The following is a 13,701-nucleotide window of genomic DNA, read 5'->3' as shown; positions in this document are numbered from 1 at the left end:
CAAGACTGTTGGAAAATCATTCCAGGTGAAGCTGGTTAAGAGAATGCCAAGAGTGTACAAAGCTGTCATCAAGGCAAAGGGCTGCTACTTTGAAGAATCTAAATGATATATAAAAACTTTTGTTTAACAGTTTTTTGGTTCCTACATGATTCCATGTGTTATTTCATAGTTTTGACATCTTCACTATTATTCTACAATGTACAAAACAGTACAAATAAAGAAAAACCCTTGAATGAGTAGGTGTGTCCAAACTTTTGACTGGTACTGCACTTCAAAGTGATGGTCTGATAATATGCTTATTTTACTAAAACACTGAGTGCAGACGGATTAACAACTTAATTTTGCCCTACTGCTATTGCTTGACAACAACACTGTATCTGCTATTATTCACTCTCTGCCAAATTGGTCTCCTGATGGGAGAAAGTCAGAAACTTCAGTGTAGCATAGCAATAGTATGTCGAGAGGTAGTCAAACCCACTAGACTTCCTCCCCTGCTTGCTTGTTAGTAATTGCACACATTTTTAACCAGCACTTTGGCGGACACTTTGATTGTTCTAGTTCACATTGCTCCTTCAAATCAAACTTAGAATTGAAGAACACATACAGTGAGGGAAAAAAGTATTTGATCCCCTGCTGATTTTGTACCTTTGCCCACTGACAAAGAAATGATCAGTCTATAATTTTAATGGTAGGTTTATTTGAACAGTGAGAGACAGAATAACAACAAAAAAATCCAGAAAAACGCAGGCACAGGTTTGAGTTTAGATTAAGAAAACCCACAGCGTGAGCTGTGATTGCGATTAGTTATTGAATTCCTAACCATACCACATGGAGCATTGGCTACACGGCTGGAAAGGGTTAAACTCTGAGACTATCGATCTCTACAGAATATGAGGAAATCTTAGATACTAATTACTAGTTTGCAGCTATAAATTATGTCAACCTGGGATACGAAGACCGACAACCGTCGAAACATCTATGGTATGAGAACATTTCTGAATGGTACTCTGAAGTATCCATTCTAACCATGAAAGACTTTGATCTTCAGGGAAGCAGAGAGAGAGAGAGACGCTTGGATGAACGGAGGATTCCAACAGAGATCACGATGACACACTGAGCGTAAATATATATTGATTGCAGTTATTCCCAAATGAGTGAGCGTTCATGTGCAAAGGATTACCATTTCAATTAATATAATTATCAACTGTGTAGTGATTAATTTTTTTGTCTTTCCCGCTGTTCTCAGTCCACACCCACTTCCCTTTGTCCACCAAGCCATCATATCGGCTTAGCCCACTAGGGAACCTCCCCTATCATTTCCTTGTAACCATATCTACTGTGTTGTTTATGCATTTCTGTGATTATGTAGTTAGTTAGTAAATAAATAATTAAGACAATTGGTGTATGGATGATTCATATTGAAGGCTAGGTTCGTGCAGATAACCAACAATTTACGACGTTTGGAATGAGACTACCGTGAAGTAAAGAATAATTCATTAATTAGAAGACTAATTGATCAGATATTAAAATATCTGAAGAGTTATATTAGGAAAATTATAACTTTGTAATCTGAAGATTTTCCTTGGTGCCCCGACTTCCTAGTTAATTACATTTACATGATTAGTTTAATCACGTAATAATAATTGCAGAGAATTGATTTGATAAAATAAGTCTTCACTTTAATGATGCCAAAGACATGACAAAAGTCAAAACTATCTTTCCTTTGCGGTAACTCAAACTGTTGTGATTATCAGCTGAGAAACTTTTATGAGTTGAGTTTACTCCTGGCTCAGTTTGTCTGGGCAGCGTCTTAACATCATCCTAAAACCTATTCTGAGCTGAGAATTTTTTCATTCTTAAAACAGGTTTTAACCGGATTCCTAGGACCTTTTCTGAGATTCTTTGTGGATATGGGCCCAGACCCTGTTATTTCTATTGTGACTCTAGCCAATGGGTGAAAAAATAGAAACCATGCCACTTGACCAACTGGTTTCTGCCTCATACCTGGATTTGTAACTGTACAAATCTTTAACATGTTATTACATCTTGTCCTTAAAAAAGAAAGAACCAGGCATAGATTTCCCACAACTCTTCTTCCTCTGAGTATCTGGTTGGAGTGTCCATGCTCACCTGACCCATCAGGAATGGACCTGACGAAGGTGGGCAGCATCTTGACAGTTGCTGTGTGGTTAGTGTCCCGACCCAGCCCATTCCCCAGTTCCCTCCTGAATCGCTTCATGATGTCCATCAGCGTCTCGTCGGAGAAACGCATGGCGTACAGGTACTTATCGATCTGAAAGACACCAACACATCATCATCTTTGATCATTTACAACCAGTTTCTTCAGATTAATCCAGGGAGTAATTCATTCATAATTCATAACATTAAGATGATATGATCTACTTTCTCCATAAGAGGGAACACAATGAGCTCTCAAAAGACATTAATACTTGCAAAACATCTACTAGTAGTGATTCAGCTGTCCTATGACATAATGGATCCAGTATCACTGTCACGACTTCCGCCGAAGTCGGTCCCTCTCCTTGTTCGGGCGGCGTTCAGCGGTCGATGTCACCGGCCTTCTAGCCACCGCCGATCCACTTTTCATTTTCCATTTGTTTTGTCTTTGCTTTACACACCTGATTTCAATCCCACAATAACTGGTTCATTATTTAACCCTCTGTTCCCCCATGTTTTTTTGTGAGTGATTGTTTGTTGTATTTTCGGTCTGTCATGGTGTGCATGTATTTGTTACTTTGTATATTTGACATTTTGAGTAAAAGTACTTTGATTACTCATATCTGCAGTCCTGCGCCTGACTCTCTACACCAGCTACACCTAGGACCCATTACAATCACGATGAAGGCCACCCCTCTAAGCCTTAATCTTGGGAGAGTGAGCTGTTCTCTCTAAAGTCTTTCCACATCTGTCCAGGGGAATGAAGGCAGAGTTGCTGAGGACAAGCAATTCATTTTTGTCCTCTCTAATGGACATTCGTTTTTGGTCTATAAGTCCATACATGGCATTGTATATTGCAAAATGTGCTTTCGCCGAAAAGCTATTTTAAAATCGGACATAGCGATTGCATAAAGGAGTTCTGTATCTATAATTCTTAAAATAATTGTTATGTATTTTTTTCAACGTTATCATGAGTAATTTAGTAAATTCACCGGAAGTTTTCAGTGGGTATGCTAGTTCTGAACATTATATGCTAATGTAAAAAGCTGGTTTTTGATATAAATATGAACTTGATTGAACAAAACATGCATGTATTGTATAACATAATGTCCTAGGAGTGTCATCTGATGAAGATCATCAAAGGTTAGTGCTGCATTTAGCTGTGGTTGTGGTTTTTGTGACAAATATGCTTGCTTTGAAAATGGCTGTGTGATTATTTTTGGCAGGGTACTCTCCTGACATAATCTAATGTTTTGCTTTCGCTGTAAAGCCTTTTTGAAATCGGACAATGTGGTTAGATTAACGAGAGTCTTGTCTTTGAAATGGTGTAAAATAGTCATATGTTTGAGAAATTGAAGTTATAGCATTTTTTAGGTATTTGTATTTCGCGCCACGCGATTCCACTGGCTGTTGACTGGGAAGCCAGGGAAGTTAACGTCTGCCTAAGTTACTGCCCAGTTCTTCCAGTCTGTACAACCAGATGACGGGTCCGGAACGGCGGTCCCAATCTGGACATCCGCTGCCCATCCTTGTGACGGCCTGTTCCATTTTCAGAAATCCTACCTGGGTCGACCACCAGAGGGGGACTGCAATGGCGATTACCAACCGGACATCCACTGCCCATCCTTGTGTTGGTCTGCTCTGCTTTCAGAGAACCTACCAAGGTCAACCACCAGAGTGGGACTGCAATGATGATCTACAACCAGGACATTACGTGGTCATTATTATTATGTTGGTTTGTAACTTGCAGGATAATCACAAGATCCAAACCACCAGGGGGGGACTGTCATGACGTGGCCCTTTCTGGGTATAGATCGTGGCACCCCCACTCCTCTCCTAAACCAGGTTTCTTACCTCAGGTCATAAATACCGGGTAGAAACTTCCATGCAGTATGGAGGTAGAGAGCCTAGAGAGAACAAAGAAAGACTTGGCCAAACTCCTAAATCCCCAAAATGGGAGAATTAAACAATATTTCTACTGTGGGAATGGTCCGTGGACACTTAAGGGGCAGTCATGTTGAGTGTGTTTCATTTGATGATGACGGACAGGAAACACACATAACTGTACCTCTGAATATGTACATTTCTCAATTATGGGGTTTGCATCTAATTCTTGTATAAAATGAACGAGTTAAGATTAAACTATTTGTGAAATGATGTAATGGGATGTTAACCTTTAAAATGAGAGAATTGTCTTCAATGTAAAGTTTAACTAGTCAGTGGCCTCGCCCCCGTTAGACAGCCATTACATCAGGCGTCATGGAACCGCCCTTTTCTTTGAAATGTATAAACCACCTGTGACAAAATTTACATTTCAAGCCAAAGAGATCCACGGTAAGTCGGACGTCTCGATTGGTTAAGACAACGCAAACCATAAGACTAGAAAACCATCCCACGTGGAGCGTTGGCTACATGGCTGGAAATGGTTAAACTCTGAGATAATTGATTCAGTACAGAAGGAGCAAATTCTAGACGACACGAATTACTAGTCTGCCGCTAGAAATTACGTAATCCTAGAACGAGAATACCGACAACATTTCTGAATGGTACTCTGAAGTATCCATTCTACAACCGCAAAAGATGTTGTGACTTCAAAAGTTAACCACAGACTGATGAACCTTACATGACAATCAAGGATTCTTACAGAGAAGACAACATTGACATACGGGCGTAAATATATATACATTGCAATTATTCTCGAATGAGCGGCCTTTAATATGCAAAGGACTAGCATTTCAATGAATATAATTATAGACTGTGTGTAATGAATCCATATTGTCTTTCCCGTTCTTTCTCAGTCCCACTCCTTTCCTTTTGTCTACCAAGCTGTCATATCGGCTTAGCCCACTAGGGACTTTTCTATCATTGTTAGAAACCAATATCTACTGTTTGTCTGTTGTGTATTTCTGTGATTATTTAGTTAGATAATAAATAAATATTTAAGCCAATTTGTATATCACTGATTCATAATTTATGCTAGAGTTTGTGCAGATAACCAAGAATTTTACGACGTTTGGAATGAGACTAACAAGGTAATAATAAATCCTCTTACCGCTCCGATCCCGTTAGCGGGATCAACAGCCAGTGAAAAATCAGAGCGCCATATTCAAAACCAAATCTAATAATTTATATTTCTCAAACATAGGACTATTTTACACCATTTTATAAATACACTTCTCCTGAATCGAACCACGAACCACGTTCATATTTATATATAAAAACAGCATTTTACATCGGCGCATGACGTTCAGAAAATATTTTCCCTCAAATACTGCCGGTGAATCAGCGCCACAATTTACAAAAATACTTGTCATAAACGTTGATACAAAATTAAACTGTCATTCAAAGAATTATAGATGAACAGCTCCTTTATGCAAACGCTATGAAAGATTTTAAAAAAGCTTCACGAAGAAAGCACTCTTTGCAATAATCTGAGTACTGAGCTCAGAAAAATACACTAGGCTATACAGATAGCCGCCATCTTGGAGTCATCTAAAATCATAAATTGCATTAGAAATATTCCCTTACCTTTGATGATCTTCATCAGAAGGCACTTCCAGGAATCCCAGGTTCACAACAAATGTTGTTTTGTTCGATAAATTATGGACTTTATGTCCAAATAACTCCTTGTTGTTCGCGTGTTCAGTAAGCTACTCCAAATGTAGGAAGCGCGCGGACGATGTCACGACGAAAAGTTTAAAAAAATTGTATTTACGTTCGTTCAAACATGTCAAACATTGTAAAACATAAATCTTTAGGGCCTTCAGAACGTAGAGATTCAGTAATATTTCAACCGGACGGTTCCTGTGTCTTGAAAAACGTTTTGGAACGGAGGATCCACCCTCATGAACGCGCGCCAAGAAGTGATGTCATTCCCTGCCTCAACAACTTCCCCTCCTCCTCATTTGGTTTCTGTTCATTGTAGACGCTTCAAACAACTTTGTAAAGACTGTTGACATCTTGTGGAAGCCGTAGGAAGTGCACAATTATTCCTACATCACTGTGTATTCAATAGGAAACGACTTGAAGAGAGCCCATGCATCCAGATTTCCACTTCCTGGTAGGATTTCTCTCAGGTTTTTGCTTGCCATATGAGTTCTGTTATACTCACAGACACCATTCAAACGGTTTTAGAAACTTCAGAGTGTTTTCTATCCAAATCTACTAATAATATGCATATCCTAGCTTCTGAGTTTGAGTAGGAGGCAGTTTAATATGGGCACATATTTTTTCCCGAAATTGTCAATACTGCCCCCTATCCTTAAGTAGCTGTAAGAGGATAATACATGAATGAGAATGACTAATCGATCAGATATTAAAATATCTGAAGAGTTATATTCGGAAAATTATAGCTCTGTAAATCAACATTTTCCGTGGTGCCCCGACTTCCTAGTTAATTAAGTTTACATTATTAGTTTAATCACATAATAATAATTACACAGAGAATTGATTTGATAAAACAAGTTTTCACATTTAATGACAGTAAAGACACAACATATATATGTATATGCACAATGCATTCGGAAAGTATTCAGACCCCTTGACTTTTTCCACATTCACACGTTACAGCCTTACTCTAAAACGTATTGAATAGTTTTCCTCTCATCAATCTACACGCAATACCCCATAATAACAAAGCAAAGAGGTTTTTAGAAAATGTTTGCTAAATTATGCAAATAAAATATTCAGACCCTTTACTCAGTACTTTGTTGAAGCACCTTTGGCAGCGACTACAGCCTCGAGCCTTCTTGGTTATGACGCTACAAACTTGGCACACTTGTATTTGGAGAGTTTCTCCCATTCTTCTCTGCAGATCCTCTCAAGGTCTGTCAGGTTGGATGGGGAGCATTGCTGCACAGCTATTTTCAGGTCTCTCCAGAGATGTTTTGATCAGGTTCAAGTCCGGGCTCTGGCTGGGCCACTCAAGGACATTCAGAGACTTGTCCCGAAGCCACTCATGCCTTGGCTTGGCTGTGTGCTTGGGGGCATTGTCATGTTGGAAGGTGAACCTTCGCCCTAGTCTGAAGTAGTGAGCGCTCTGGAGCAGGTTTTCATCAAGGATCTCTCTGTACTTTGCTCTGTTTATCTTTGCCTCGATCCTGACTAGTCTACCAGTCCCTGCCGCTGAAAAACATCCCCACAGCATGATGCTGCCACTACCATGCTTCACCATAAGGATGGTGCCAGGTTTCCTCCAGACGTCACACTTGGCATTCAGGCCGAATTGTTCAATCTTGGTCTCATCAGACCAGAGAATCTTGTTTCTCATGGTCTAAGAGTCTTTAGGTGCCTTTTGGCAAACTCCAAGCGGGCTGTCCTATGCCTTTTATTGAGGAGTAGCTTCCGTCTGGCCACTCTACCATAAAGGCCTGATTGATGGAGTACTGCAGAGATGGTTGTCCTTCTGGAAGGTTCTCCCATCTCAACAGAGGAACTGTAGAGCTCTGTCAGAGTGGCCATTGAGTTCTTGGTCAATTCCCTGACTAAGGCCGCTCTCCCAATTGCTCAGTTTGGCCAGGCGGACAGCTCTATGAAGAGCCTTGATGGTTACAAACTTCTTCCATCTAAGAATGATGGAGGCAATTGTGTTCTTGGGGACCTTCAATGCTGCAAACATTTTTTGGTACCCTTCCCCAGATCTGTGCCTCGACACAATCCTGTATCGGCGCTCTACGGACAATTCCTTCGACCTCATGGCTTGGTTTTTGCTCTGACATGCACTGTCAACTGTGGGACCTTTTTGACAGGTGTTTGCCTTTCCAAATCATGTCCAATCAATTGAATTTACAACAGGTGGACTCCTATCAAGTTGTAGAAACATCTCAAGGATGATCAATGGAAACAGGATGCATCTGAGCTCAATCGTATTTAATCCATTTTAGAATAAGGCTGTAAAGTAACAACATTTGGAAAAAGTCAAGGGTTCTGAATACTTTCCAACGGCACCCTATGTATATATACAGTACCAGTCAAAAGTTTGGACACACCTACTCATTCAAGGGTTTTCTTTATTTGTACTATTTTCTACATTGTAGAACAATAGTGAAGACATCAAAACTAGAAATAACACATATGGAATCATGTAGGAACCAAAAAAGTGTTAGGACGCGCTGATAGGCCTCACTCCGTTCTACATCTTCAGGAAACAGGGAACAATATGATGACTGCAAACCATGCTGTCTGTCTACAGTGACCAGTGATAATTAAGTGGACGTACCCCCTCTCCTTTATTGAGATGTGTGCTGTGGTAGTAAAAAAACATATTGAAATACCTTGTTAGGCATACTCCAGTGGCTAGAGAAACATAACCAGATGTAACATGGGTATCAGGTTAAACTGTCAAACTGTTTTTCCTTCACTCAATGCAAAGAAGGTGTGCCAAGTCAACAAGGGGCAATTTTAAGTCAATACAATAGCATTCCCTACAGAGTTAGTTGTATCTACAGTGTAATTATGTGTCCTATGTGTACATATATTGACAAAGGACAGGTGAAGACAATACTTACAACACAATCAATATTTTGAGACATTTTTGTACAATACTTATTACCAAATTTCATCAGCCTAGTCTCAAGGCTAATGAAATGGTTAAAACAGGAAATGTGTGTAATGTCTTGGGCACGTGGGCCTAATCGTCTGACATATAAATAATTTAAATTAGTGAGTACAAACACAGACAAACTATGTGATGCCCATATAACATTCATTATCCCTGTGTACAACTGATCATATTGCACATATTGTAAAACATTTCTGAATACTACTCCATTTAAGGGGGAATACATTTGCAGCACACCAAACAAGTAAAAGCAGATGCATATTACAAAAAACAAGTTCAGCCCAACAATTTGAAACTGAGTGTTTCTTTCATTAGCACTACGAGTCATGCTGTAGCACATCTCAGATATCCACACAAATAACCTTCAGAGAATGAATAACCTGTACCTCTCTGTGGTAAATTGTTAACATGGCTTTGCCAGAGAAACCTAAAGATGTTTGATACTTCCTAATACTTGCTGGCTTTAATGTCATGACATTATAAAATGGCGCAGGAGAAGAAGGCAGACGTTTTACGTGTCCCCAATCGATTGTGTTTTTTTTGTTCGTTCATAACTTCTTTTTTTACTTATTTTGTACATAATGTTGCCGCTACCGTCTCTTATGACCGAAAATAACTTCTGAACATCAGGATTGCGATTACTCACCACGGACTAGCAGAATCCTTTTAATCCTTTAACGAGTCTGACGAGCCCGACTTGAACCATATGCTGCTTTCTCGGGAACAGGCCTAGATCATTGAGATTTGTGTGAAGAGGAGGCAGAGAAAAAGGGGCCAGAGGGTGGACTGCCTTCTGAAAATTTGTAGGCGATCGAATAAACCCCCTCTTCCTTCCATTCTGCTAGCAAACGTGCAATCTTTGGAGAATAAAATCAATGACCGACGTGCAAGATTAACTACTAAGGGGACATTCAAAACTGTAATATCTTATGCTTCACAGAGTCGTGGCTGAACGACCACACTATCAACATAAAGCTGGCTGGTTATACGCTGTACCGGCAGGATAGAACAGCGGCGTCTGGAAAGACAAGGGGCGGCAGACTATATTATTGTAAATAACAGCTGGTGCACGATATCTAAGGAAGTCTCGAGCTATTACTCACCTTAGGTAGAGTATCTCATGATAAGCTGTAGACAACACTATCTACCTAGAGAGGTTTCATCTGTATTTTTCGTAGCTGTTTACATACCACCACAGTGAGAGGCTGGCACTAAGACAGCATTGAATGAGCTGTATTCCGCTATAAGCAAACAAGAAAACGCTCACCCAGAGGCGGCATTCGTAGTAGCAGGAGACTTTAATGCAGGGAAACTTAAATCCGTTTTACCTCATTTCTATCAGCATGTTAAATGTGCAACCAGAGGAAAAAAAACTCTAGACCACCTTTACTCGACCTACAGAGACGCATACAAAGCTCTCCCTCGCCCTCTATTTGGCAAATCTGACCATAATTCTATCTTCCTGATTCCTGCTTACAAGCAAAAATTAAAGCACGAAGCACCAGTGACTAGATCAATAAAAAAAGTGGTCAGATGAAGCAGATGCTAAGCTACAGGATTGTTTTGCTAGCACAGACTGGAATATGTTCTGGGATTTCTCCGATGGCATTGAGGAGTACACCACATCAGTCATTGACTTCATAAATAAGTGCATCGATGACGTCGTCCCCACAGTGACCATACGTACATACCCCAACCAGAAGCCATGGATTACAGGTAACATCCGCACTGAGCTAAAGGCTAGAGCTGCCGCTTTCAAGGAGCGGGACTCTAACCCGGAAGCTTAATAGAAATCCCGCTGTGCCCTCCGACGAACCATCAAACAGGCAAAGCATCAATACAGGACTAAGATCGAATCGTACTACACCGGCTTTGACACACGTCGGATGTGGCAGGGCTTGCAAACCATTACAGACTACAAAGGGAAGCACAACCAAGAGCTGCCCAGTGACACTAGCCTACCAGATGAGCTAAACTACTTATGTGCTTGCTTCGAGGCAAATAACACTGAAACATGCATGAGAGCACCAGCTGTTCCGGAAGACTGTGTGATCACGCTCTCCGCAGCTGATGTGAGTAAGACCTCTAAACATGTCAACATTCAAAGACCGCAGGGCCAGACGGATTACCAGGATGTGTACTGCAAGCATGCGCTGACCAACTGGCAAGTGTCTTCACTGACATTTTCAACCTCTCCCTGTCCAAGTGCCTGTGCCCAAGACCACTAAGGTAACCTGCCTAAATGACTACCGACCCGTAGCACTCACGTCTGTAGCCATGAAGTGCTTTGAAAGGCTGGTCATGGCTCATATCAACACCATTATCCCAGAAACCCTAGACCCACTCCAATATGCATACCGCCCCAACAGATCCACAAATGATGCACTCTATTGCACTCTCCACTGCCCTTTCCCACCTGGACAAAAGGAACACCTATGTGAGAATGCTATTCATTGACTACAGCTCAGCGTTCAACACCATAGTGCCCTCAAAGCACATCAATAAGCTAAGGACCCTGGGACTAAACACCTCCCTCTGCAACTGGTCCTGGACTTCCTGATGGGCCGCCCCCCAGGTGGTAAGGGTAGGTAACAACACATCTGCTATGCTGATCCTCAACACAGGGGCCCCTCAGGGGGTGCGTGCTCAGTCCCCTCCTGTACTCCCTATTCACTCATGACTACATGGCCAGGCATGACTCCAGCACCATCATTAAGTTTGCCGATGACACAACCACTGGCCTGATCAACGATGAGACAGCCTATATAGAGGAGGTCAGAGACCTGTCCGTGTGGTGCCAGGACAACAACCTGTCCCTCAATATGATCAAGAGATGATTGTGGACTACAGGAAAAAGAGGACTGAGCACACCCCCATTCTCATCAACGGGGCTGCAGTGGAGCAGGTTGAGAGCTTCAAGTTCGTTGGTGTCCACATCACCAACAAACTAACATGGTCCAAGCATACCAAGACAGTTGTGAAGAGGGCACAACAAAACCTATTCCCCCTAAGGAGACGAAAAATATTTGGAATGGGTCCTCAGATGCTCAAAAAGTTCTACAGCTGCACCATCGAGAGCATCTTGACTAGTTGCATCACTGCCTGGTATGGCAACTGCTCGGCCTCTGACCACAAGGCACTACAGAGGGTTGTGTGAACGGCCCAGTACATCACTGGGGCCAAGCTTCCTGCCATCCAGGACCTCTATACCAGGCGGTGTCAGAGGAAGGCCCTAAAAATTGTCAAAAACTCCAGCCACCCTAGTCATAGACTGTTCTCTCTGCTACTGCACGGCAGCGGTACCGGAGCGCCAAGTCTAGGTTCAAGAGGCTTCTAAACAGCTTCTACCCCCAAGCCATAAGACTCCTGAACACCTAATCAAATGGCTACCCAGACTATTTACATTGCCCCCCCCCCTTCTCCCTCTTTTACACCGCTGCTACTCTCTGTTGTTATCATCTATGCATAGTCACTTTAATAACTCTACCTACATGTATATATTATGCACATTGACTCTGTACCGGTACCCGGTATATAGTCTCGCTATTGTTATTTTACTGTTGCTCTTTAATTACTTGTTACTTTTATTTCTTATTCTTATCTGTACTTTTTAAAACTACATTGTTGTTTAGGGGCTCGTAAGTAAGCATTTCACTGTAAGGTTGTATTCGGCACATGTGACTAATAAAATTGGATTTGATTTTGATTTGATTACATTTATCACAAGGATATAGGATTGCCAGCTACAGTATGTTCTTGCTAGCTGTTATTTAGGCACATTTGCCACTAACACACCCTAGCTAGTAGTCCTGCAACAGCCAGGAAAGGAGGTATTGGGCATTTTCAACATGTGCATTCTCAAAGTTTGCAATCCTTTCTCTCTCAACAATGATAGAGCGAAATTATTACAGCAAGGGCCTCCAGGAAGCGGGTTGGCGCAATGTCATTTGAAGGCTGAAACCTAACTCAGGAGGTGGATAGTGGTAGATGCTCCTGAACTGCCCCCTTACAAGGTTAGAGCTAAACACACCCTACACATTCAGTCACAACAGACATGGAAAAACCCAGGGCCCACTGCTCAGGGCAGGCTACATCCTGGTTTCAAGGGCATTGCAGTGTTACAAGATGCCTGACCGGCGCTGTAGATGCTGCTGCATGCTATCAAAAGACAGGGAAATGTAAGCCTGAGAGTGAATCTACCAGCTTCAAGACAATCAATAAGCCCAGGGCTTCAGATTGTGTCACTTGTTGTCACACGGCCCTGAGCTCTGTGCCTCAAAGCTGTCCTATTTTTGGAAGGTAGGTAACAACGGCTCTGCTTGCTGTAGCCACATTTCTACAGGGCACTCACCTTTTTGACTTTGTCATCCTTCAACTCAGTGAAGTAGTAGGCCAGAAGCTGTGCTGCGATCATCCTGTCCACCGATGTGGTGAAAGAATAAACAGAGAGCTAAATAAAAAGGGAAATCCCTGTAGTCCCCGCTCCCCGGCGAGGAGGTTTAAAAAAGATCCCAGTTTCAATCCAAACAAAGCTAGAGAAATTGGTCATGTATGGGGCTCGCAACACTCTCTCCCTGGTTCCCAGGAAGTCAGACTACATGGAGTAATTTTAGCTTGAATGCAGATACAGGCAGCAGGAGAGCTGGGATGGGGACTGGTTTAAGCCCTGCCTACTGCCTGTGCTCTGATTGGCTAAGCTGCTGAAGCCAGGGCCTCCTGGGCAGAACCCAGTTGACAGGATGACTGGCTGCCTGTTACACACACTCTCCTTCACTAGAACATGGGGTGGTGGAGGAAATGAGGAAGTAGAGGAGGCAGAGAAGGAAGGGATAGAGAACTGGTCTTGATCCTTTTTTTACTGTGCTAAATAGGAAACAAACAGGCACGTTCATCACATTGCTGTGGTGATGGCTCATCTGGGTTAAACTGTAGGCAGAGAGAGAGGTTACACATTCATCACGCTG

At 41.9% G+C, this 13,701-nt stretch overlaps 1 protein-coding gene across 1 annotated transcript in view; it reads right to left on the bottom strand.

Annotated features, from left to right (window-relative positions):
* hk1 (hexokinase 1) overlaps nt 1-13,368 on the bottom strand; it is a 40,329-nt gene extending 26,961 nt beyond the window's left edge. The window contains exons 1-2 of the mRNA XM_029698921.1: nt 13,089-13,368; nt 2,131-2,293 (exon numbers count right to left, since the gene is read on the bottom strand). Of these exons, the coding sequence (XP_029554781.1) occupies nt 2,131-2,293; nt 13,089-13,151 (226 nt within the window). The 5' untranslated portion in view covers nt 13,152-13,368. The remainder of the gene's footprint in view (nt 1-2,130; nt 2,294-13,088) is intronic.
* Between the last annotated feature and the right edge of the window lie 333 nt (nt 13,369-13,701).

This window comes from Salmo trutta, chromosome 18, assembly GCF_901001165.1.
Source record: "Salmo trutta chromosome 18, fSalTru1.1, whole genome shotgun sequence".
NCBI lineage: Eukaryota > Metazoa > Chordata > Actinopteri > Salmoniformes > Salmonidae > Salmo > Salmo trutta.
The sequence above is the reverse complement of the archived record's forward strand: the minus strand, read 5'-3'. Positions and strand labels throughout refer to the sequence as shown.